Genomic DNA, 22,224 nt, shown 5'->3' on the forward strand with positions numbered 1-22,224 from the left:
CACACCTTTAGGCCCTTCAAATTTTTACTAATACTGCGCGTTCCAACCATGAAATGTAGGGAGTCAAGAGCTATCTCATTGAGGACAGGGTTTGTCTGGATGCTGGGTTCCTCACAAGATGGGTGATATGTTTAACAGTGGAGTTCTGTAAAGTCACCAGATGTAACTGTAAACCACACTGTGTCACAAAAGGCTCACAGCACAGCATGTGGCACTCAGGGTCAGTCGGGGTGAGAAAGGGCCAGCTCCTGTGTGGTGTGGCTGTTAGAGCAACCTGTTGACCTGGGGGCAGAAGCGACCAGGGCAGAACGAAAGCCTACAGACTGGAGGATAAGGCTAGTTCTGCCTTGAGGGACCAGGACCCACGCTCTCCCGCAGCTGTAGACTAGTTTGGTGAAGCTGGTGTCTGCGAATGACATGGATGTAATCGCACAGACCAGCCACTGCCCAGGCCAGAAACTACAGGTCCCAAGACAGTCCTGAGGACCTCAGCTCCCGATGCTCCTGCAGCTGAGAAGAGAGCACACAGCCCCACAAGGCTGTGAGGCTGTCAGGAGCGCAGAGCAGGCATCTGGTGCAGAACTTTCTGAGCTATGGATGTGAGTGCAGAATATGCGGTGCTTTTGGGAAATTCCTGGATAAAGTCACGCCCCTCCTCCAAGCTCCTGGTAAGCTGGGGATCCAGGGGAACAGAACCTGCAACAACAAAAGCCAGGGAAGGGCTGACAACATGGCTCAATGGCTAATGGTGCTTGCTGCCAAGCTGGTAAGCCAGGTTCGATACCCAGGGCCTACATGGTAGAAGATAACTGACCCCGAAACCTGATCTCCCCATGTGCACTGTGAGAGCCTGCAGCAGCAGGCAGGAGTGTCAGCTGACCACTCACCTGTCAGAGCCTCAGGCTTGGCTCCCCATGAGCTCCCACTTGAACAATATGGGACAAGGGGTAGGAACCTGGTATCCTGACACATGCACTCCCAAAAAATGTGGCTGGGTGTTGGGCAGCCCAGAGAGACCTCAGATTGGGTTCTTACACAAGGGAGGTCCAACACGGCAGCCAGACCCATGCAGGAGCCTGGAAGCAGATGGCCTGCTTCTGACACTCACCTAAAAAGGGAACGCCAGCCAGCCGGGCCAGCTCCTCCCCACCGCCGCTGGAGAAGACATTGGTGCACTCCTAGAAGACAAGTGCTGTGAGGGTCCAGCTTGTAGACCCCTTCACCATGATGACCCCCCCCTCCCATGTAAGGCCCATGGCCAGGGTGAGACCTACAAGTGGTCCAGGGAATGCCCAGTAATAGTGTCCTCTCTATCCACCTGACACTGGGGACCCGTGGACAAGAGACCTACTTTCTCAAAGTCCCTGACTGCCACACCTGTCTTGTCCTCCCTCAGACCTTGAACTGCCCACCCATCTTCCAAGACTCACAGCGCAGTGCGGGCAGGCGAAGCCGCTCATGTTCTCTATGACCCCTATCACCTGCAGCCCAGTCTTCTTACAGAAGGTCAGCTCCCGCCTCACGTCCCCAATAGACACAGCCTGTGGGTCAGAGTGAGGAGGAGCCAGTCAGTCACAGATCAGCCAAGAATCAAGTAACCAGCAGGGGACATGGCCCACTACAGTGTATTCCCAGCCCAACCAGGGTGGAGACACACACACTCACACACTCTCACACACACACACACTCTCTCTCTCTCTCTCTCTCTCTCTCTCTCTCTCTCTCTCTCTCTCTCTCTCATGCCCAGGTAGGGTTGGAAGAGATGCCAGTAGTACCTGTGGTGTGGTGACCACAAGAGCCCCAAGGGGCTTATAGGGCCGCAGGGCTTCCACAGTGGCCATGTGCTCGTCAGAAGTCCCTGGAGGTGTGTCCACAACCAGATAGTCCAGCTCCCCCCAGGCCACGTCAGACACAAACTGCTTTATCAGTGCTGCAAAGACCCAAAGCCCAGTAGTGACCCTTGAGAAAGAGTTAGGAAATGGACAGCCCATCTTGTCCAGCCCAGGATCTACCAACTGCTTCTGGGCAGCTCGCAGGGGACCCTGGGAACACCTGTCCCATAGGGCGGCCAGGGCCACCGATAACGGGGCAGAGCTCCTGGGCTCCCACGAGCATTCCTTGCGTTTCAGCGGCCTTACCACTTGCTAGTACTCAACTATCTCCACGCCCCGCCTAGCAGGGATGTAGCCAGCTCCCGTGACCGCCCCTGGAGAGGATGCAACCTTGACTCTCCTGAGGGCCTCTGTGCCCTCAAACCCAGAGCAAATGCCCCGGTACGAGGAAGCTCCTCAGCAGCACACCTAGGAGCAGCTAACTCTAAGTGTGTAGCCTCTCGCCGCATCCATGGCGGTTTACTGTTACCGTCTTGAAGCTCAGCACTTGGGTCCGCTACACACTGTGTGACCTCAGACCCTGGGACTGAGGGAGGCCAGGTGGGGAGGGGGATCTCAGGAGAGCGATTCCTTCCTAACTGAGGAGTGGCTGATGGCTTCACAACAAATGCCAAACAGAGCTTCTCCCTCGATCTTGGCCTCAGGTCACATTCTCCATCCAGAGGCTGATACAGTTGTCAGAGGCTGTGGGAGGCTTCTCAGAAACACAGAGGTGTATATATCCTCAGGGGTGGGCGTGTATGAGCAGTGGAAACATTCCAACTGGACAGAGACTCCAATACCAAGAGGCTAGGACTGGCTTCCAGCTTTATCCAAAGGCACGAGAGGAGGGAAAGTGGCCTCGGTATAAAGAGGCACCGGAGTTGGCTGGGGGACTGCTTCTCACTAAGTTCTTACCATGTTTCTTGGGACCTCTCCATACCACGGCCTCATCAGGGTTTTCCAGCAGGAAGCCCACAGACATAAGGGAGATGCTCTGCTCCTGATCCACAAAGACAGGCACCCAGCCACTGTCACACTGGTGCACTGCTTTGCCTTGTGCATGGAGCATGTGTGGTATGCTGGGGCCGCACAGGTCCACATCTAGGATCCCCACCTGCAAGGACAAGGATGCTGAGGGGTGGAGAGAAGCCTGCTAAGCTTGTTGGGAACTAAGGACAATAATGGAACAGGTTGTCAACTCTGGTCAGGGCCTCACCTTCTTGCCCTGGTGGCGCAGCGCCAGGGCCAACTCCGTGGAGATGGTGCTTTTCCCAACGCCCCCCTTTCCAGAAAGAACAAGGATGATATGTCGCACACCGGCCAGGTTTCCAGGCTCTGGTGAGAAACAGGAGTTGGCATGTCCGGGAGATCGACAAAGAAAAGGCACCAGGTAGGTCTTCTAGAAGCCCCAGATCTGTCTTGGTCTCACTTCTGTCTGAGGTGGAGCAACTTCACACACGTGAAGTGCACACGAGAATGCTCACTTGCTATAACTCTTCAAACTTCCAGCTAACTTCAAAAGACATAGAGTAGCTAACAGAGTAGCTTGCCACAGCTAAGCGACACTTGCGCAAATGCACAGACTCCACACTGGAGATTACAGAGGGCTTCCAGTTCTCCGGAAACTGTGAGGCTGAGGATCCAGAGCAGCTGTAACCGCCTATATGTGCATCCGCGTCACTCGACTGACTCAGTAAACAAGGGGACATGGGATGCTTTGGCGTGGGTCTGCACTCAGTTCGCTTTCAGACTTCCCCAACCCCCTCACGCTTAGCGGGGACCCGTAGGCTCACCAGCAGCAGCCTCCATTCCGCTACAGCTGCTTTTCGCGGCTCCCTTCCGCTTCTTCTCCAAACTTTCGGAGCCTTTGAACCAATGGCGACAAGAGCCCGCCCCTTACTCATTTTGAGAGGTTAGTCACTCATCCTTTAGCCAATCAGATCATCCAGAGAGGTCCCGGTCCTGGCAACTGATGATGACGCCACGGACACGGACACACTTCCGCATACTTATCCAATGGTCATGTGAAATTTTTTTGATCGCTCTACCGAAGGCCAATAGGAACTTTGGTTCAGGATTGACAGGCTGTGCAAGCCTCTTGATAGCAGTCCTGTCTCGCGAGACCCGCCCCCGCGCGAAGCTGTCGGAGAGCCCGCCTTCGGCTGCTGGGCCAATGCAGCGCGGGGGCGGGGATTGTTTGCGTCGCGACCGGAACGGAAAGTGGGTCAGCCCGGGCGGAGCGCGTTGGCTGCAGGTGAGCCGCGCCGGCCTAGCCCGGCCAGGCCCGGCGGGCGGCGCGTTGACCTTGCGGGCGGTCAAACCGGCCACCCGTTGTTCCCTGGCGGTGGCGCTCGGGAGTCTGGGTGGGGGCCTCGGAGCCAGGGGCCACGGACTGCATCACCGTAGCGAGATTCGCGAGCCTCTGGCGAGGGACGCAACCTCCAGTTCCGCGGAGACCGAGCGTGGCCACGTCCAGGGACATCTCTGGTTCATTCATTGCGTTCCTACTGTGTGGTCTTATACGGCGCTCAGTCAACCCAACTGATGTGGAGTGCTGTGCGCGGCCCTGCTAGGCTTCTTTGTGGATGGCTGGGGCGAGGTAGGGTAGTACTGTGGGTCTACAGGAGACAGGAGGCAGTTAGGACAGAGTCGACTATTACACCCAGACAGTCCACTCAGGAGAGGAGATCCAGACCTCCCAAAGCCTTTACTTTTGTCCCAAGAACGACGTCAAGCCCGTGAGTTTAAGGTTGTATCAAAGACCGAGTTTGTAGTGTGCGGAGCGGGATGGGTGAGAGGGAGTTGTGTGGTGCAGGAAGTGGTGGGTCTCCAACGACAAGAAGGGCTGTCAGGAGTGGATGACAGCTGTGTTTCTGGCATGAGGAACTGGATGCTGGGGATGCCATTTGCCAAAGTGGACAGCGGAGGAGGAGCAAGTTAAGTGTCTAATGCCTGAAGGGCGGCAGCTCCTGAACGTAATGCAGAGATGGGCTGGGGCACCTCCAAAGTCATGGGTGTCTGGGTTGTGTTTCACACCATCACCCTGGGCTTGATTGAGGTGCTCAGATACTGGAGCCAGGTATGAACTTGTGGGAGTTTCTGGAGCTCAGAGCTCAGTGTCTGGGGCCCTGGAGTCCCCCATCTTTTGGCGGCTCTTTGGCTTAGACTGCCAGGTAGAAGTGCCAGGGGCAGAGTTGTGGGGTGTGGGTTTGGACCTTGTTTGGATATTGACACATTACATGTCTTTAAGGTTACAATTGTCATTTTTCCAGGTCCTCTTCACTATGGCCCGGCGTGCACGGAGTAGCAGGGCATGGCACTTTGTACTGAGTGCAGCACGCCGAGATACAGATGCTCGAGCTGTGGCTCTGGCAGGCAACTCTAACTGGGGCTATGACTCTGATGGGCAGGTAGGTCTCAGTGGCAAGGTGGGGGATAACCAGTGTATGGGTGGGGTGAAAAGACACTGAGCCAGGCAACTGAACTCTCCTGGTATATGGTGCTTGGAAGGGCTCTTTGGTCTGGTAAAACATTTAGCCTGAGGTGTCACAGATACTCAAGACAGAGGCACGGATTGAAAGTCCTGGGTAGTGCTGGTTACTGTACAATGCCTGTCCGCCAGCCCTGCCAAGTGTGTTTTATTGTGTGCCACAGTGAATGGGTGGATGTGAGGAGCCTTGTGTGTGTTCTGTCCTCCAGCTTTACTGGTATCTGGTGATCAAATTAAGGTTATCCTTGATGCACAGTAGCACACATATATTAAGCCATTTTGATCACTCTGGATGTTTGTGTTGGATATAGTAGGATCTGTGATCTTTTTGGGGGTTTTGAGACAGGGTTTCTCTGTTTAGCCCTGGCTGGCTTTGAACTCAGAGATCTGCCTGCCTCTGCCTCACAAGTATTGGGATCAAAGGCGTGTGTCCTCTCCTTGCCATTCTTATTTTCAGAAATGGCCTCACATTGTGACACAAGTAGGACTTGAGGCAGTTTATTGTGTGTGGGCACACGTATGCTGTGAACACGTGGTGGTCAGGAGGCAGTTCTCTACATGTGACACCCTTGGGGTCATCAGCAAATTCTTTTTTTTACTATTATAGTTCTTAAAGTTCAGATGTCCCCAGACTTCCTTTGTTGGAGACTCTGAGCACAGGGTAGAGACCCAGCTTACTTAGTGTACCTGACTCGGCTCCTGGAGCTGGCTGTAGCTTGCCTTGCTGATACGGACTGGAATTCTGGCTCTGCCCCATATTGACTGCCTCTACTCTGATGTCACAGCTCTCTAAAACAGAGTCCCTTCAAGCAGCCTATGGGATCACCAGATTGTGAGGAAAACTTGACTTGATAGGTCAGCAGTGCCCTAGGCCCTTCGTGGGAGCTTTTGAGTTTGAGAGTCAGCCCAAATTTTCAGCTAAGCCTCCAGTTCCAAATGACGACACACCTGAAGCAGCCTGTGGCCTGTTCCTGCCTCCCAGTCATCCGTGACACATGCATGCCTGTCCTCCGTCATGTAATGAGTTTGCCTTGCAGTCATGTGGCAGGCAGCTCTGGGTGTTCTGGGCCCAGGTTGGGTTGAGCAGCACCCTCCCTTCCTCCTGTCCTAGGCAGATTGGCTCCTTGTTCAGTGGATCTGCCTTGGCTTTGGAAGATCCCATCTTTGCCAGTGGGGTACAAGGTCTGCTCTGAGGTAGGAGCCTTTCCTCCAGGCAAAGTAGCTGGTCTGTTTGGTTAATCAAACATCCTGTGCGTGGCTCCTTGTGGTGTTATATTCCCTATTCCAGCACACAGGGCCCAGAATTGAATGCTGGTTTTCAGTCCCCGCTCAGTGGTCTATTGCTGGACATTTCCTCAGCTGCTCATAACTGGCACCATGATGGTTCTCCATCTCTAGATGACATGGGGCCCTCCCTGAGGAGCTGGTGATCTTGCAAAGGAAGCAGAGAGTAGGATGGTGGAGACCCCGAGTATTGTGAGGAGAAAGAATACAGGGTGAACGTGGTCCAAGCTCCTCTTGGTGGCTGAATGCTTCCTTGTAGAGAAGTGCAGTGAGTGCCCTGCCCTATGGCCATGTGGCTGTAAATAGATTCAACTGCAGGGTGGATGTAAGGAGTACGATGTTGTCAGGGTTTTAGCGGGGGTCCTGGACCACTATGGGGCACAGCAGGGCAGCTCAAGGAGGTGGAGGTCAAAAGTTCAGGGACTGTCAAGGCAGCCAGCGGGAACCCTAGCACCAATACAGGGCTCCAAGGGCCTGCAGAGCAGCTGGAGACAATGGAGTTGACTGGTCAGTCAGCAGTGGGGACCTGACCAGCTCAGCTTTGTCTACATCCCTGACCGGGCCCTGAGGCCCGAGAGCCCAAGCCACAGGACTGCATCTGAGGAGTTTGCTGCAGCTGAGGCTTGAAGCAGCTGCATTAGCCCATTAGACCTCATTAAGCATGCTTGCCCCTCTAGATTCCAGTGACCTTGCAGGGGATGGAGACACACATTCTGAGGCTTAGGTCTTGGGCTGTGTGGACCTTGCTGACAGCACCAGCCCTGTGGTTTAGGAGATGAGCTACCTAGAGAAGACAGAAGGTGGGCGCTGTGTGGAAATGGGGCAGAGGTTTATAATGAGTTTCAGAGATCTATTAAGCAGCCAAATGAGAGAGAAGTCATCCCCCATTGTTGTCTTTTGGGTGAGGCATCTTAGCGTTCACATTGCCTCTGCTGAGCATTGGAGAGCCCCAGGTTCTGGCTTCTCCCTGGTGGATCTGAGAAAAGGGTTGGGTAGCCTGGCAGTGGGAGAGCGGTCCTCAACAGGTCAACCTGCCCCTTCCTTCCCTCCCTCCCTCCCAGCACAGCGACTCCGACTCTGACCCTGAGTACTCTTCCCTGCCACCATCCATCCCCAGTGCTGTGCCTGTGACAGGAGAGTCCTTCTGTGACTGTGAGGGCCAGAATGAGGCTACCTTCTGCAACAGTTTACACACAGCACACCGTGGCAAGGACTGCCGTTGTGGTGAGGAGGATGAGGGTGAGTGTCTTGCCGTAGGGACGTGTGCAGGGCTGTGCAGGTTCTCTGGGTTGGAAGGCTCCGCTTTGCTCTGCCCCTCCCTAGTCTGGGCCTTCTATCCTACAGATTTTGATTGGGTCTGGGATGACCTGAACAAGTCCTCAGCTACCTTGCTGAGCTGTGATAATCGAAAGGTCAGCTTTCACATGGAGTACAGCTGTGGCACGGCAGCCATTCGGGGCACCAAGGAGCTAGGAGATGGCCAACACTTCTGGGAAATCAAGATGACCTCTCCTGTATATGGCACTGACATGGTAAGTGGCTGAGCAAAAGAGGGCGGGTGCCATGGGCCCTGTCACTAGGCACCTAACTTTCCAGCCCCACTGTTTGCAGATGGTGGGCATCGGGACATCAGACGTAGACCTGGACAAGTACCACCACACGTTCTGCAGCCTGCTGGGCAGGGATGAAGACAGCTGGGGGCTCTCCTACACGGGTAGGTGTTGCCTGGGCTATGGGTGGGGCTGGCAGTGCCACAGACCTCCCAGGCTCACGCCTCTGCTCCTTACAGGGCTCCTCCACCACAAAGGCGACAAGACGAGCTTCTCTTCACGCTTCGGCCAGGGCTCTATCATTGGCGTACACTTGGACACCTGGCATGGGACACTGACCTTTTTCAAGAACAGGAAGTGCATAGGTGAGGGTTCCTTTGGGCTGGGGCCAGGCAGCCTGACTTGAGGCTCCTGAGGGAAGGTGGGCAGGGCTGAAGCCAGGTTGGGGTTACCAGGTCAGACCAGAGTCTGTCTCCTGTGCTCAGACTGCTTGAGCTGCTCACCTGGTGCATCGTGGGAGCTCTGGCTGCCAACCTGCAAGGCACTCAGACTGTCTTCCTTCCAGGAGTGGCTGCCACCCGGCTTCAGAACAGAAGGTTCTACCCGATGGTCTGCTCCACCGCCGCCAAGAGCAGCATGAAGGTCATCCGCTCCTGTGCCAGCTCCACATCCCTGCAGTACCTGTGCTGCTACCGCCTGCGCCAGTTACGGCCAGACTCAGGGGACACCCTCGAGGGCCTGCCCTTGCCACCCGGCCTCAAGCAGGTGCTGCATAACAAGCTGGGCTGGGTCCTGAGCATGAACTGCAGCCACTGGACATCCCCTGCACCCCCTCCGGGCACAGCTGCCCCTGCCGCCGAGAGAGATTCCCGGGAGACCAGGCCCTGTCAGAGGAAGCGCTGCCGAAGAAGCTGACTTCTCCCCGGGAATGCAGACACCTTTCTTTCTTGCCCTTCCAGGGCAGCAGGAGAGGGGAGAACGGAGGTCTAGGCTTTTCCCTGTCTCCCTGAGGCCAGGACAGTCTTCTCTGTTGGCCATGGAGTGTGACAGCCATTCTACTGCCTGTGCTGGTAGGGAAGCAGCACTCCTTCCTGTTTGTCCTTTGAGTTGCCATGTGTCCTGGGAGCTGCAGCCAGGCGTCTGGACCTAGATTCCAAGCCTGGGAGGCTGGCTGACGAAGTGGAGTGCACTCATATCCCAGGGAAGAGATGGGCTGTCCCGACCCACAGGCCTGTGGGGTTTTCCTGACTTGCACTGCATGTTGTCAGCGCCTGCTCCTGTCACAGAGATGTCAGTGGGTGCCCTGGGAAGGGATTCTGTCTCGTCCCCATAGGTTCTATCATTAAAAGCGTCCTCACAAATGCCCAAGCTGCCTGTGCCTGTTGTTTACCTTCTGTCTCTGTCCAGCAGCTTTGAGAGGGCCTGGCTTGGATCTCTGAGTACTTCTCCCTGAGGGTGTATCCCTAAGCTTCCAGACAGCATGGGGCTGTAATAGTACAACTAGGCACTCACACCTGCTACTAAGATTCCTGCAACAAGTGTCCAGGCCACTACCCTGCACTCTCATGTTCACCTCAGATTCCCTCCTCCTCCCCCACCTCCCATGGTGCTTCCATTTGACCATTGGGCAACAGAGTCTACCCCGGTCTGGAAAAGATATGGGCTGGACCCAAACCTCCTTGCCTGCCCCTTAGGGTAATTAGATTCTTGGGCAGGCCTGTCTTGTTGTATTGGTGGGCAGGCGACCCGAGGTGCGGTCAAGAGCTCAGGTCCAGCAGGATGTCGGGGTTGGTGGTGGTCAAGAAGATACAGAGTCTTCGTGAGAGGTCAGGCCCCACTCTGCGAGGCTGCTTGCCCCCAGGGGCCTTCACAGGGAGGTCAGCTAGGAGGCTCAGGCGCTCCTGCTCTGTGCTGCAGTCCAGTAGAGCCTAGAGTGGGCACAGGTGTGAGTAGGTGCACCTTAAGTCCTGGTCCTGGAAGGAGAAATTTAGGGGACTCACCTGTTGCAAAAGGCGGGGTGAGGGGAAGGCAGTAACAACAGCATCAGCCACAGCTGGGCTGACCCGGTTGAACTGTCTGATTTGTCGCCACCACACTCCTCTGAGCCCAGAGCCATCTCTGGTCACTTGCTGGCCTGAGGCCCAATGCCCTGCTGTACAGAAAGAAAAGGCCTGGGAGTCCCGGAACCGCCTGAAACGAAGACACCCAGACAGACTTTGAGAACACTATCGGTGCGGCCCTCCAACCCTGCCCTGTCTACACTCAGTGCCTGCAGGGGTACATACTTAGAGGGGAGCTGGGCGAGGGCCTTGGTGAAGGCACACACATACTGACTCAGCTCTCGCCACGAGGCTACCAGCAGCACATCCAAGTTTGCACGGAGCTGAAGCAGCACCAGAGCCTGGGGAGTGTGAAAGTGGGCATGGATCTCATCCTCTGGGGAGTACCAATCCAATGACGCTGGGAATTAAGCCCAGTTCTGACTGGCCAGACCGCAGCCCAAATGCAGAGACAAAGGCCGGGCACCTAACAACTGAGCAACAGCTCTCACCTCCTCCACCTCTGACCAGCTGATGGCTACCCTGGCGTGGGCTTCCTCTGACTTCTTTGGTGTCCACGTCTTCTGAGAACTGGGCTTGCGAGACCTGAACAGAGGCAACCATCTTTTGGGCTCCCAAGTCTTCCTACATCGGCAGAGCCCACCCAGGCCAAGTGGGATCAGGTGACAGGACGGCTAGAGGCAATCCACTTCCCTGGAATCCCACCCCAACCCGCCCCTCTGAGGCTGAAGGTGATACCACAGGTACGCATCCAGTCCGATGACCGCCAGATGGGAGCGGGTGGGACTCTCGGGAGAAAGCCAGGGGATGGAGCAAGGTGGGTCTGTCATCTGCAAACCAGAATATCCCCACACTTGTTCACAGGAGGGCTTTGGCAGCAGACCTGTAGCCACCAGTATGGCCAGTTTCCAGAGGGAAACTTATAGGTCCTCTCCGTTTTCTGGAACTCAGTTCTGTTTCCTTAAGGCCCAGGAGTACACAGGCACTCCAGGTTTTGGTGTAGAAGGGAGCCAGCCCTCTTCTGGTCCATTTCTACACCCAGCCTGGACATTGGGCAGCACCCAGCAAGTGTCTGACAAATGTTGGCCCTAGGACATCAACACCTACAAAGCCTTTAGCAGATATCAGCTAGGCACTGCTTCCTTTGAGTCTAGGGAAGTCAGCAGACAAGTGAGGGATTCTTAGCTGTTGTAGACAGATGCCACATCCTGGACCTACAGCACATGGACAGAACCAGCTAGGATTCTGGGCTCCTCCCCCACCACACCCCCGGCCAGTTTGCAGTCCAGGTCACTATTCCCAATTCTCCCAAAGGTCCCTCAATGTTCTTATGGCTAGAGCACTCGGCAGGTTTCTTCCTCTTACCCTCAGCACCTTCACCATCCTCAACAGAAGCTCCAGCCCATCCCAGACTGGGGAGCGAGACCTACCAAAGACAGATCTTTCCCCCAATACCTGGGTCAGCTGCACAGCACCCTGAAGAAATTCCTGGGGTTCCAGCAGCAGCAACTGTTCCTGCTCATTTTCAGCCTTCCCCTCCTGAGGCACCTGTAGGGAATCAGTGGCCCTGCTAGCCACCTGTGTGGGGTGCAGGGCTTCTCCCGCCTCTGGCAAGTCAGTCATCAGACACTATCAATAGCCCTCCAACTCCACACACAGTGACGTTCAGGCCAGCTTAGGACTATTCCCCAGAAGTCCCAGAATACCAAAGTAGCCCAATCCCCATCCTCATTGCCAACAGGAGGTTCTCTGGCAGCAGCTCGACTTGGGCATCCTCCAGTTTTTAGGTTACTCTTGTGCGAGGCGAGAAAGATGAATGCAGCTACCTCCCTAGCCAGAGGAAAAATGAAACATGGATTAGGACTGGCACTGGGCTGGTCATAGGGAGACACTCACATTGCTGGGGGCCGGGTCGGGCCTCACAACGCTCCACTGTAGGCTGCGGGCCTGGTGCTGCGGCTCGATGCGGCATTCACAGCCTAGTGTACCCAGCGCCTCCATCAGGATGTCGGAGCCTGCATCTTCCAGCACAGCTGGACCCAGTAGGCGACAATACGGTTATTCCACCATCTCCAGTGAGGACTAGCGGGTGACGACGCTACCCCGTCGTGTGGCTGGCCCCAGATTCCCTGCCTCCGTCCCCTCACCTGGGTCCACGCACACCACCAGACGCTCCAGGACCTGATCTGCCCGTAAAGCCTTGGCCGCAGCTCTTCGCTCTCCTACTGAACTCCGGGCTGGCGTGCCGACTTCTCTAGCAGGGGCACCTTCGGCGTCTGAGTCGGAAATCTCCCAGGTCTGAGGTCGCCGATGGCCGAGGCGCGAGCCCCGGCCCCGGCCCCGACCGCGACGGGAGCCCGGGACTCTCTCAGGTCCCACTTCCGCCATAAACCCATCCTTCCTACAGCTTCCGGACGTACCCGGATGCTTTTGTTCAGGACACTGGCCGCTTCCGGAATGGGAGAGCTGGTGAAGCGCAGGTTTCCTGTGGAGTAAGGACACCGGCATGGCGCGGAAGAAAGTGAAACCCCGGCTGATCGCTGAGCTGGCCCGCCGCGTGCGCGCCTTGCGCGAGCAGCGGAACCAGCCGCGAGACTCGCAGCTCTACGCCCTAGACTACGAGACGCTGACCCGGCCGCACTCTGGTCGCCGGCTGCCGGTGCGCGCCTGGGCCGACGTGCGTCGCGAGAGCCGCCTTCTACAGCTGCTCGCCCGCCTCCCCTTGTTTGGCCTGGGCCGTCTGGTTACCCGCAAGTCCTGGCTGTGGCAGCACGACGAGCCATGCTACTGGCGCCTCACGCGTGTGAGGCCTGACTACACAGCGCAGGTGCGCTCGTTCCCTGCTTACACTTTCATCTTGCTCACCCTGGACCACATCGGCTGGTTCTACCCACCCGGGAACCACCTGGGGGTGTATGTCTCCCTTACCCACGTAACCTAGTGGCATGGGCTCTATGTTGACAATCCTTCCTCTTGTTCTGCAGAACTTGGACCACGGGAGGGCCTGGGGCATCCTGACTTTCAAAGGTAAGGCTGGGTGCTGGATGGAGCCGGTGATGGTTCGCATATTATCCGGCCAGCAGGTAGTCAGCATGTCTTCTTTCCTTCAGGGAAGAGTGAGGATACGGCTCGGGAAATCGAGCAAGTCATGTACCACGATTGGCGGTTGGTACCCAAGCACGAGGAGGAGGCTTTCACTGCGTTCACTGCGAAAACAGAGGACAGATTGAACCTTGTCCCCTACCCACCTCTGCTGCGGGCCATGATCCTTGCTGAGCGACAGAAAAACGGGGATACCAGTGTCGAGGAGCCGCTGCTGAACCTGGAGAGGACTCGAATGCGCCCCTGGGACTACCCTGCAAAACAGGAGACTAAAGGGAGAGCCAAGGGCACCCCAGTCTAACTGCCAGGATTGGCAGAGAGGTCCTGTGAGTCATTTGATGGACAAGTGTCTTTGACTGTGTCAGAATCTCCCCTTTGGTGGAGAGACCCTAGAGCCTTGACACATCTGCCAATGAATAATGGGCCAGATGACAGATTGTGATTTTTCAGGCGGCCCCTCGCCGATTCCTCCGTCTGGAAATAAACTCCCAAAATGGCCTGTGTTGTTTCATTATGTGTGTACCGTTGGAAAAGGGAGGAAAGGTGGCAGTGTGGAGCAGAGCGCCTGGTGCTATGGTACACGCAGGCAGGCCTTGGGCGGTACACTCAGGCAGGTCTTGGGCGCTGCCGCTGCGTTTTGGGCTCAAATGTGCTGGGATTGCAGAGCCCCAGGAGAGCCCGCGCCAAGAGGTCCTTTAAGGGTGGCCCCGCCCCCTTGCCGCTTGGTCCGCCTCATCCGCCGCCATGATCTGCCTGGTGCTGACCATCTTTGCCAACCTCTTCCCCTCAGGTGAGCACCCAGGAGGGGCTGGACTGGGCAGGGGGCGCTCGGTGGGGCATGCCTGAAGCCAGTACTCCTGCAGCCTACAGCGGCGTGAACGAGCGCACGTTCTTGGCAGTGAAGCCCGACGGCGTGCAGCGGCGGCTGGTGGGCGAGATCGTGCGTCGCTTTGAAAGGAAGGGCTTCAAGCTGGTGGCACTGAAGCTAGTGCAGGTGTGGGCGCACAAAGGAGCAGGTGGATGTGGGAAGGGAATCGGGCTGTCTGGGGTTGGGGCCCTGGTACAGGTAGCTACCCCTCCCCCTAGGCCTCCGAAGAGCTACTGCGGGAGCATTATGTCGAGCTGCGCGAGAGACCTTTCTACAGCCGATTAGTTAAATACATGAGCTCTGGTCCTGTGGTGGCCATGGTAAGTTCCGATGACCTGCAAGGGGAGGGCAAGGCCTTGGGAGCTCTTATCGTGCTGACAGTAGCTCCCGCAGGTGTGGCAAGGGCTGGATGTCGTGCGCGCTTCGCGGGCCCTCATAGGGGCCACTGACCCAGGGGACGCCATGCCCGGTACAATCCGTGGTGATTTCTGCGTGGAGGTTGGCAAGTAAGTCTTATTATCATCCCCTCTGGCGACCCCTCATCTTCTCCTCCCCCTGCTCACTTGCCATTCCTGCACAGGAATGTGATTCATGGCAGTGATTCGGTGGAAAGTGCTCAGAGAGAGATCGCTCTTTGGTTCCGTGAGGATGAGCTTCTGTGCTGGGAGGACAGCGCGGGACACTGGCTATATGAGTAGACGTTACTAAAGTCAACATTACCAATCTGGAGGTTGTTGGTCTTCTGTGATCGTCACAGTGACAGTGCTATGTGGGTGCAGGTCCACCCAACCCAGTCTGTCCAGGGGCAACCACTTCCACATCCCACCCTCTATTTCCTTTCATAATAAACCGCAGAAAACCCTTGTGCGCTGGTGCAGTTTCAAGACAAAAGTAGTGTTAAGACATTTATTACATACAGAGCAGATATGTGAGTTCACTTGCAAGGCCAAAGCCTGAGGAGAGCTGCACTGGCCCCTTCCCTCCAGTCGCACCCACCCAGCTAACCCCGGTCACTTCACACGCCTGTGGGAACAGACAAGGGACATACATCACAGTGGAGAGGTGGCAGGGTAGTGGGGGGAAGCTTGCAGCTGCACATTGCTGCAGCTTGTTGTGGCCAGATAGGCTCAGGGGCAGTGCCCCTGGATCTGTGCTTCTCTGGTGGGAAGAGTGCAGTAGAGGCCACTGACTCTAATCAGTGCCCCTGAAGAGTAAGGCCAGGGCCAGGGCAGCACCTGCTTCCACACACTTGCTTAGAATTGTGCCCATCCTGGCTGGTCCTCAGCTCTTCTGGCCTCTGCCTGAAAGCCTCTTGTCAGTTGCTCTCCAAGGGAGCAGGCCACAGCCGGCAACCCTAGGCACTTAGTACGTGTCTGGGAGCTGGGCTCCTTGGAGCCCTGTACAGGAGGCAGGCCCTTGGAGCACACCATCCTCCATTAACCTGAGGCTAAGCCTGCATCCTAGGGGACTCTGGGGAGACCAGGGCCACCCTTCTTCCTGAGGCCTGTGCCTGCCCTGGCAGCCTGAGAAATTCTACCCTTGGGGCTTCTGGGAGGGGCAGGGCACTAGGGTCTTGCTCCTCCAAGGTGAATCTTGTGCCCAGGAAAGAGCTTAGGGGACACTGGTCTGTGAGGGGTGGACAATCTTGGGCTCCCCTGGGTTAATGGGTATTGTCATCTTTTGAAGCAGCTGCCCTAAGGCCGGCCCTGAGCTGTCATGCCAGGTACCCAGGTAAGACCTAGGCTGGGGGCCCAGGTATCAGGGCAGATGATGGTGGCCAGGCCTGGGTCCCTCAGAGAAAGCCAAAGGGTTGGAAATCAGGAATCCCTTCCTCGGGGCTGCATGCAAAGCAAGTAGACTTGGGGAAGACCCTGGCAGTGTGAGGCTCTTGCTCCTGCCAGGACTGGTGAGGATGGAGTGGAGCCAGGGCCACCTGTAGGGGCCGCCCATAGCCATTTTGGTCCTGTCTTGCCCTGAGGGCCCCCTGGGACTTCATGTTGAGCTAGGTGTTGGGCCAAGGCCGGGGGCTGCTGGAGAGTATCTCAGAGGCTCTCCTCCCTGATGGGAAAGACATCTGTTCCTGCCTCACTCCCCAAACCCTGCTTCACCCCTCTCTAACAGCTGGGGGCTGGACCTCAGGCAAAAGCTGCAAGTTGAGAGGTTAAAAGGGGATGGACGAACCTGGCTGCCCCAGGGAACAGGCGGGGGGGCAGGCAGGCAGGGTCCTATGTACAGTTGGCATCAGGCAGGACAGGGTCTCACTCAGGGGTGTAGGACACCTGCCACACGATGATGTGGCTGCGCTCAGCCTTGGACAACGAGGGCTTCGTCTGGTTCACATCCCCGGTACCTTCCTCAGTTTCATCATCCTCTCCATCCCCTGGAGAATTGGCAGCCATGAGAACTCCCTCGTGCCCACATCGGGGTCTGCCTCTAGTCTCTGCCCACTTACCGATGCGGAAGTCAATGTAACCTTCACCACCACTCAGCACCAGTGCATTCTTCAACTTCTGGCCCTCAGCATCTGCAGCAGGTGCAGCAGGCCCAGGGCCCTCTGATGGGCTGTCTAGCACACTGCCATTGAGCGTGGCCAGCACATTTCCTGTCATTGGTAGAGAATCTCAGGACTGTGGCATTCTGAAAAGGTCATAGCTATGCTACTGTAGCACAGTGGGCAAAGGGGGTTAAGATCATCTGTGTACCTGGTACAGAGACAAAGAATTTGACAGCATCACGGTGCCCGTGGAAGCAGAGCTGAGCCTGGGCCATGGAGCAGTAGGGGATGAAACTACTGGCAGTCTTGTCACTGCTGTCATCCCCATACACATGGATGATGCCCCCTGGGCGGGTCCCCTCCCCAGACGTTGGGGATGTCTTGTTGGCTGGGAAAACAGGGACAGGAGGATTGGGCCACTTTATTTTCAGCAGGCAGCTGGAGATGGTGACTACTGGGGGCACAAGTAGGCACGGACCCAGCACTTACCTCGGAGCCCTAAGAGCTGGCCTCGATGCAGGACCACGGCTGGGGAAGAGAGAGAAAGGAAGGCTGAGCTTGGGAGACAGCGGCTCCCCAGCACACCTACCCTGGGAGGCTAGCATAGCTGCTGCTTTCTTGACAGATGTCCTCTTGGATTGGGAACTTACTCTCAGTCAAGGGGATGGAGATGACAACCCCATTGCCAGTGCCCACCCACAGACGGTTGCCTGCAATGAGTAGGGCTGTGATGCGCACGAAGGAGAAGCCCAGCTTGCCGGTACCTGGATGGGACAGGAAGAGCGGTCAGCGCCGTCACTGATGGGTGCTTCTGGCTGGCACATCCCCTAACATTGCATCTTTGTTTAATATATATTAAGGTAGGCTCTCATATAGCCAAGGGTTGACTCAAACTTGACTGGAGCTAAAGATGAACCTCCTGCTTCCACCTCCCACGTGCTGAGGTGATAGACGTGAGCCGCCATGTCTGACTCACCCAGCATCTTGCTAACATAGGGCTCAATGTCCACATCCTGCAGGTGCTGGTGTGTGTGAGCGTGGTAGAGCCGAAGTGTAGAATCCAAGCGAATAGAGACCCATACTCCATCACCGATCCAGGCTAGCTGTCGTACCTGGCTTTCCCGCCGTGGGTGGGCATCAAATGATTTCTGTGAGGTAGTGACAGCCAGTCAACAGGGGTGGGTAATGGGGAAGGGGCCTGGGCTTGCACTGATTCGATGCCGGTTCCACCTTAATGACACAAAGCCTGTCCCAATCTCCAATCTGGCAGAAGCCCGGCCCCCTTCTAGAGGTTTTTGGCTAGCACTTGCCTCAATTTGCATTGTCTTGGGCTGGATGACATGCACCTTGTTCTTGTAGCCACACCAAACTCGGTCATCCACAACAGCCATGCAGCGGATGGAGTGGTGTGGGTGGCCCAGGTCCATTAGGTGGTAGTTGCTCAAGTCCCACTGGCCATCTAGAACGAGCCCAGGACACCTGTTCAGGTCTATCTCTGCTCACAGGGTTGGTGTGGAAGACCCACGGCTAGGCTCAGGATAGACCCAAGAACTCCTAGGCCTGTCTCTGCAAGGGCCACTTGGCCTTACCCTCTCCACGATGGAAGATAGCCAGGGTCCCATCTGCAAGAGCTACCAGCACTCGGCCTTTGACATGCCTGGAATGGTAAGTCAGTGAGGCAGGAAGAGGGTGCTGGGCCCTTGGGTCCCTAACCCCACCCCTCAGTGGGGGCCACATACACCAGGCTCAGCACAGAGTCTTTTAGCTTGATGGAGTGCAGACACTTCTTCCAGTTGGCTACCGCTGAGTGCACATAGAGCCTGCAAGGGGGCAGATGGGCAGAGCTGACATGGTTCAGCGACCCCTCTCAGAACAACCCATGTCTTATGTCTCTGGCTTTACCTACCAGCCATTCTGGGCTCCTAGCCACATGGTGGGTGCAGCACTACTGGTGGTTGCTGAGGACTCCCCACTGGGCTCCACCTGAGGCTGTACAATGCTGCCATCCGACTCTGACCCATTCTCACTGCAAGAAGAATGGAGGCTATAGCTGCAGAGTAGATCACAGAAGCACACGCTTGATCCCTGTTCACCCCTGCCATGCTTTCATCTGACCCAACCTAAGAGAGCCTACCTGGCAGGCTGGGTGCTGGAGGATTGGGTGGGTGCTGGGTCAGTAAAGACATGCTCTGTGAGAGGCCCAGGCCGGATTGTCGTTGCTTCTGACTCACTGGGACCAGGATCTGGCACCTCTGTGGCTTCTGTGGCTTCTTCTGTGGATTGGGATGGGTTGACCTTCCCATTGGCAGTGGTTGCCACATCCCCTGTGGAAAGAGGAGTAAGCCTGGCAGGGTGGAGAAGAGGAATGTGGGGATAGGGAGAAGGTGATCTAGGACTCACCCTGCCCCTTGTCCAGTACTGGGGTGTCTCCTCGGGAGGAACAGTTGCTACGTGGTACATTGCAGCGGGTAGCACATCCCACCAGGGTGATGCCAGCCAGCACACCATCAGCACCTGAGTCTTCGGGGTTCACATCACTGTCTAAGAACATGTCTCCAGGGGGATAATCACTGTCGCTGGCCGCTGGGGGAAAAATTCCAGTCCATCAGTCCAACATCACAAAGCTCTGTCTCAGCGAAGGCAGGAACTGTCTACATGGCTGGCTCTGCTCTCAGCCAGCCTAGTCACACACAGCCGTACCTGGGACTCTCAGGCCTAGGGTCAAGCTTATAGGTCAAAAAGAAACTAAGAAATAATACTCTGCGCCATCATATAAAAGATCCTGAAGAAATCCAGGAGTAGAGGCTATCCCAGCAAATAGGTTTCAAGGAGTAGAGGCTATCTCAGCAAGTAGGTTTCAAAGCAGAGACATGTAGAACTCTTAGCACTATCCTGGGGCTGGGCTAAAAGGTCATGAGGTTGCAGCTGAGGGATGAAGCCAGGAGATTTGCCTGTACCCTGGAGAGCTCCCTCCTGACACATGAAGTTATACTCACACGCCTAGCAGGTCTCCAATCCCTACATATTCAGTACATCAGTCCTACCTTGAGGAAGAGCTACCCGCCTCAAGCACCAGCTCTGCAGGGCAGTCCACACATAGGCAGCAGTGCCTATTGTCGGACAGCACCTGGCAGTGGGAGCCCCAGCTCACCAGGAATGCTGGAGATACACAGGACGTGGGCATTGCAGACTGTGAACTGATCCACAACTGTGCCTGGTTGGTTGGCATCAATGATCACCACCTTGCTGGTAGTCAGGGTGCTGGTGAGGATCCATACCCGACTGGAGGTAGCATCCGCCTCAGGGACCTCCTTTGCCTGTTTCAGAGCATATCAGGGGGAAATCAAAGCTAGTGCCTGAGCTTGGTGTCAACATGGGTCAGGGAATCTCTGGGACTCCCTAAGATCTAGCCTTGACTATGGCATCAGTGGACAGTTATCTTCCCTTACAGCTCACAGAACCGTAGCTTGATGCTATGGTTGCTAAGAGGAAACTATGAACTTGGAGAGGCAAATATCATGGCCTGAAAGTCAAGCTGTGACTGTACTCTGGGCTTCACTGTAAACCATTAGGCCTCTCCTATGAGCAGCCTTCCTGCTGCCTACTTTGCTATATGAAATAAGATATGCCTGGTTCTCCCAATCCTTCTGTTGCCAAGGGCAGTACAGTCTCCTTGCTCCACAGGCCAGCAGGAAACCTGGACTATAGAGAGGTGGCGGTGGTATCTTAGATGCTGCAGCACCTGCTTCCTGTCTCAGACTGAGGGAGGAAAAGGGATGCACTGTCACCAAGGTGTGGTCCCTTATTGCCAGAACCTGCAGGGAACTATCTAGAGACTTTTTGCAGGGTAAAAACACATTCTTGACTAACACACTGACCTTCTTCTTCTCAGGTGATGGGTGGGTGCTCTTGGGTTCGCCTTCTCCTTCCCGGTCGCAGGTCAGAGGGTCTCGACCTGGTGCAGGCTTGGGTCCATTGCTAGAGTCCTCCTCGTTTGGTTTCCACCCACTCAGGTTGACACCAGCAGCACACCACAGCTGTGAGGACAGGGCTGTGAGGTCTCGGTACTCCAGCTTCTCTGGCCTCCCAGAGGCTGCGGTAATGGAGACTACCCTTTGTCCAGGGTTCCCTTGGAGGCCCCTGAGCAGGATCCTCAGTGCTCACCTTTGTTGAGGGGTCCTTCTCCACCAGAGGGCGGCAGTACACAGGGACAGGCACATTTTTCATCCGGGTATCTTCCTGGCCTCCATTGGGGCTCAGCTGCAACAGAGGAGGTTCTGTGGTATGAGGTCGAGGGAGACACCTTAGCCTTCAGAAACCTCAATCAGTCGCCTGTTGGCTTCTGGTACACAGTATACTGCATCTGGCTCTGCTGGCCCTCTGTGGTGGTTAGTTTTTGCCAACATGACACAAGTTAGAACCACCTGGGAAGAGGGAACCTCAACTGAGGAACTGCCTCCATCAGACTGGTCTGTAGGCATGTACGTGAGAGGTGATCCTGGGTTGTGGAAGAAAGCAAGTTGCTAACGCAATGGAAAACAAGCCAATAAACAATGTTCCTCTGTGATTTCTGCTTCTGTTTCCCTTGACAATGGAAGTTAAGTCAAATAAACCCATTCTTCGCCCAAGCTGATCTGATCAGTGTTTTATCATAGCAACAAAAGTAAACTAGAATGCCCTCAGAGTTACAGATCCACCAACGCCAGGTAGGAGATGGGTGCCTCCTGGCTCTGCACTACCACTGTGCCCTTCTCACAACACCCTCTCCACACGCGGACACCACCCTCTGCCCCGAGTACCTGCTTGTACTTGGCAGGCAGGCTCCACCCACAGGCCTGCAGCCTCCCGTCATCATTGCGCACGTGTTCACGGACCTGGCGGTACTGCTCCCGCTTCTGCTCACGCCGGGCAGAAGAGGTGCAGTCACTGGGTGAGAGGAAAGACAGGTTACCTCTGTTCATGGTGAGCCATCTGAGCGAGGCTGGGGCACCCAGACTCTCACTGGTCTTCCTGGTAGAGTGTGCCATGCCTCAGAGCCTGCTTGATTCTACCCTTGCCTCTTCTGAGACAAGGGTTATTATTTGACAGAAGGTGGCTTTTCCCAATTATAGGGTGTGATCATGTGTTTAAGAGATCATTTCTAGCTGTTCTGGGGCCTGCTCTGTTGCTGGGCACTGGGGCTCAGATGGCAGCAACCGTGTAACCTAGGTGAGCTTACCAGCAGTTATTCACAATAGTGGCAGCAAGAAGCTTACCTAAGTATTAGGGGCAGTGCTCAGACCCTACAGTCATTCAGAGGAGGTAAGAGTATTGTGTGATCCAGCACAGTCTTCAAAGTCTAAGAGGACGGTTCCTTGGAACTGCAGTTCCTGCTAAAGGGCATTCAGACAGAACCTGAGGACTAGATTTTGCTGGGGGTAGTAGTGGACCTAGAGAGATGCTGTCATCTTTCCTGTTCTTGATAACTTCTGTCCCACAGTACAGTACATTAAAAGTCTACTC

General features: G+C 55.8%; 6 protein-coding genes across 15 annotated transcripts in view; 3 read left to right on the forward strand and 3 right to left on the reverse strand.

The window, feature by feature from the left end:
• Positions 1-9: 9 nt before the first annotated feature.
• Positions 10-3,791, reverse strand: Nubp2 (nucleotide binding protein 2). 2 transcript variants are annotated; one of them, XM_032913674.1, is made up of 7 exons: positions 3,668-3,791; positions 3,091-3,209; positions 2,790-2,988; positions 1,776-1,930; positions 1,431-1,541; positions 1,109-1,178; positions 10-696 (listed from the first exon to the last, which is right to left on the reverse strand). In XM_032913674.1, the coding sequence occupies exons 1-7, from the start codon at positions 3,681-3,683 to the stop codon at positions 551-553; spliced, it is 816 nt and encodes a 271-aa protein (XP_032769565.1). In that variant the 5' UTR covers positions 3,684-3,791; the 3' UTR covers positions 10-550. The 2 variants fall into 2 exon arrangements, with proteins under 2 accessions (XP_032769565.1, XP_032769566.1); XM_032913675.1 differs by having other exon boundaries at positions 2,790-3,005; positions 3,668-3,701.
• Positions 3,792-4,035: 244 nt separating this feature from the next.
• Spsb3 (splA/ryanodine receptor domain and SOCS box containing 3) lies at positions 4,036-9,566 on the forward strand. The gene is given in 7 exon segments (XM_032912889.1): positions 4,036-4,473; positions 5,147-5,284; positions 7,710-7,887; positions 7,993-8,180; positions 8,260-8,362; positions 8,438-8,563; positions 8,764-9,566. Coding segments are annotated over 7 exon segments (1,509 nt in total). The 5' UTR covers positions 4,036-4,047; the 3' UTR covers positions 9,114-9,566.
• A 339-nt stretch (positions 9,567-9,905) lies between these two features.
• Eme2 (essential meiotic structure-specific endonuclease subunit 2) lies at positions 9,906-12,783 on the reverse strand. Its single transcript, XM_032912876.1, is given in 8 exon segments — positions 9,906-10,171; positions 10,484-10,599; positions 10,750-10,933; positions 10,935-10,970; positions 10,972-11,088; positions 11,714-11,806; positions 12,155-12,291; positions 12,406-12,783. Coding segments are annotated over 7 exon segments (1,044 nt in total). The 5' UTR covers positions 12,767-12,783; the 3' UTR covers positions 9,906-10,171.
• Mrps34 (mitochondrial ribosomal protein S34) lies at positions 12,719-13,859 on the forward strand. Its single transcript, XM_032912880.1, has 3 exons — positions 12,719-13,085; positions 13,243-13,285; positions 13,369-13,859. Exons 1-3 carry the CDS (start codon positions 12,765-12,767, stop codon positions 13,659-13,661), a joined length of 657 nt encoding a protein of 218 aa, XP_032768771.1. The 5' UTR covers positions 12,719-12,764; the 3' UTR covers positions 13,662-13,859.
• Nme3 (NME/NM23 nucleoside diphosphate kinase 3) lies at positions 13,760-15,092 on the forward strand. Of its 2 annotated transcripts, none has more exons than XM_032912878.1 (5): positions 13,760-14,150; positions 14,231-14,354; positions 14,447-14,548; positions 14,622-14,734; positions 14,809-15,092. In XM_032912878.1, exons 1-5 carry the CDS (start codon positions 13,780-13,782, stop codon positions 14,924-14,926), a joined length of 828 nt encoding a protein of 275 aa, XP_032768769.1. In that variant the 5' UTR covers positions 13,760-13,779; the 3' UTR covers positions 14,927-15,092. The 2 variants fall into 2 exon arrangements, with proteins under 2 accessions (XP_032768769.1, XP_032768770.1); XM_032912879.1 differs by having other exon boundaries at positions 13,957-14,150; positions 14,224-14,354.
• A 28-nt stretch (positions 15,093-15,120) lies between these two features.
• Mapk8ip3 (mitogen-activated protein kinase 8 interacting protein 3) overlaps positions 15,121-22,224 on the reverse strand; it is a 39,519-nt gene continuing 32,415 nt past the window's right edge. For all 8 annotated transcript variants that reach the window (XM_032912887.1, XM_032912883.1, XM_032912882.1 and 5 more), the window contains 16 exons: positions 21,522-21,648; positions 20,887-20,982; positions 20,601-20,759; positions 19,874-20,039; positions 19,123-19,305; positions 18,857-19,046; positions 18,629-18,748; positions 18,462-18,542; positions 18,312-18,379; positions 18,033-18,181; positions 17,699-17,870; positions 17,373-17,486; positions 17,212-17,250; positions 16,931-17,110; positions 16,681-16,830; positions 15,121-16,608 (listed from right to left, as the gene is read on the reverse strand). In XM_032912887.1, coding sequence (XP_032768778.1) covers positions 16,487-16,608; positions 16,681-16,830; positions 16,931-17,110; positions 17,212-17,250; positions 17,373-17,486; positions 17,699-17,870; positions 18,033-18,181; positions 18,312-18,379; positions 18,462-18,542; positions 18,629-18,748; positions 18,857-19,046; positions 19,123-19,305; positions 19,874-20,039; positions 20,601-20,759; positions 20,887-20,982; positions 21,522-21,648 — 2,116 coding nt within the window. In that variant the 3' untranslated portion in view covers positions 15,121-16,486. The remainder of the gene's footprint in view (positions 16,609-16,680; positions 16,831-16,930; positions 17,111-17,211; positions 17,251-17,372; positions 17,487-17,698; positions 17,871-18,032; positions 18,182-18,311; positions 18,380-18,461; positions 18,543-18,628; positions 18,749-18,856; positions 19,047-19,122; positions 19,306-19,873; positions 20,040-20,600; positions 20,760-20,886; positions 20,983-21,521; positions 21,649-22,224) is intronic.

The sequence above is a fragment of the Rattus rattus genome, chromosome 9 (assembly GCF_011064425.1).
Source record: "Rattus rattus isolate New Zealand chromosome 9, Rrattus_CSIRO_v1, whole genome shotgun sequence".
Classification (NCBI taxonomy): Eukaryota; Metazoa; Chordata; class Mammalia; order Rodentia; family Muridae; genus Rattus; species Rattus rattus.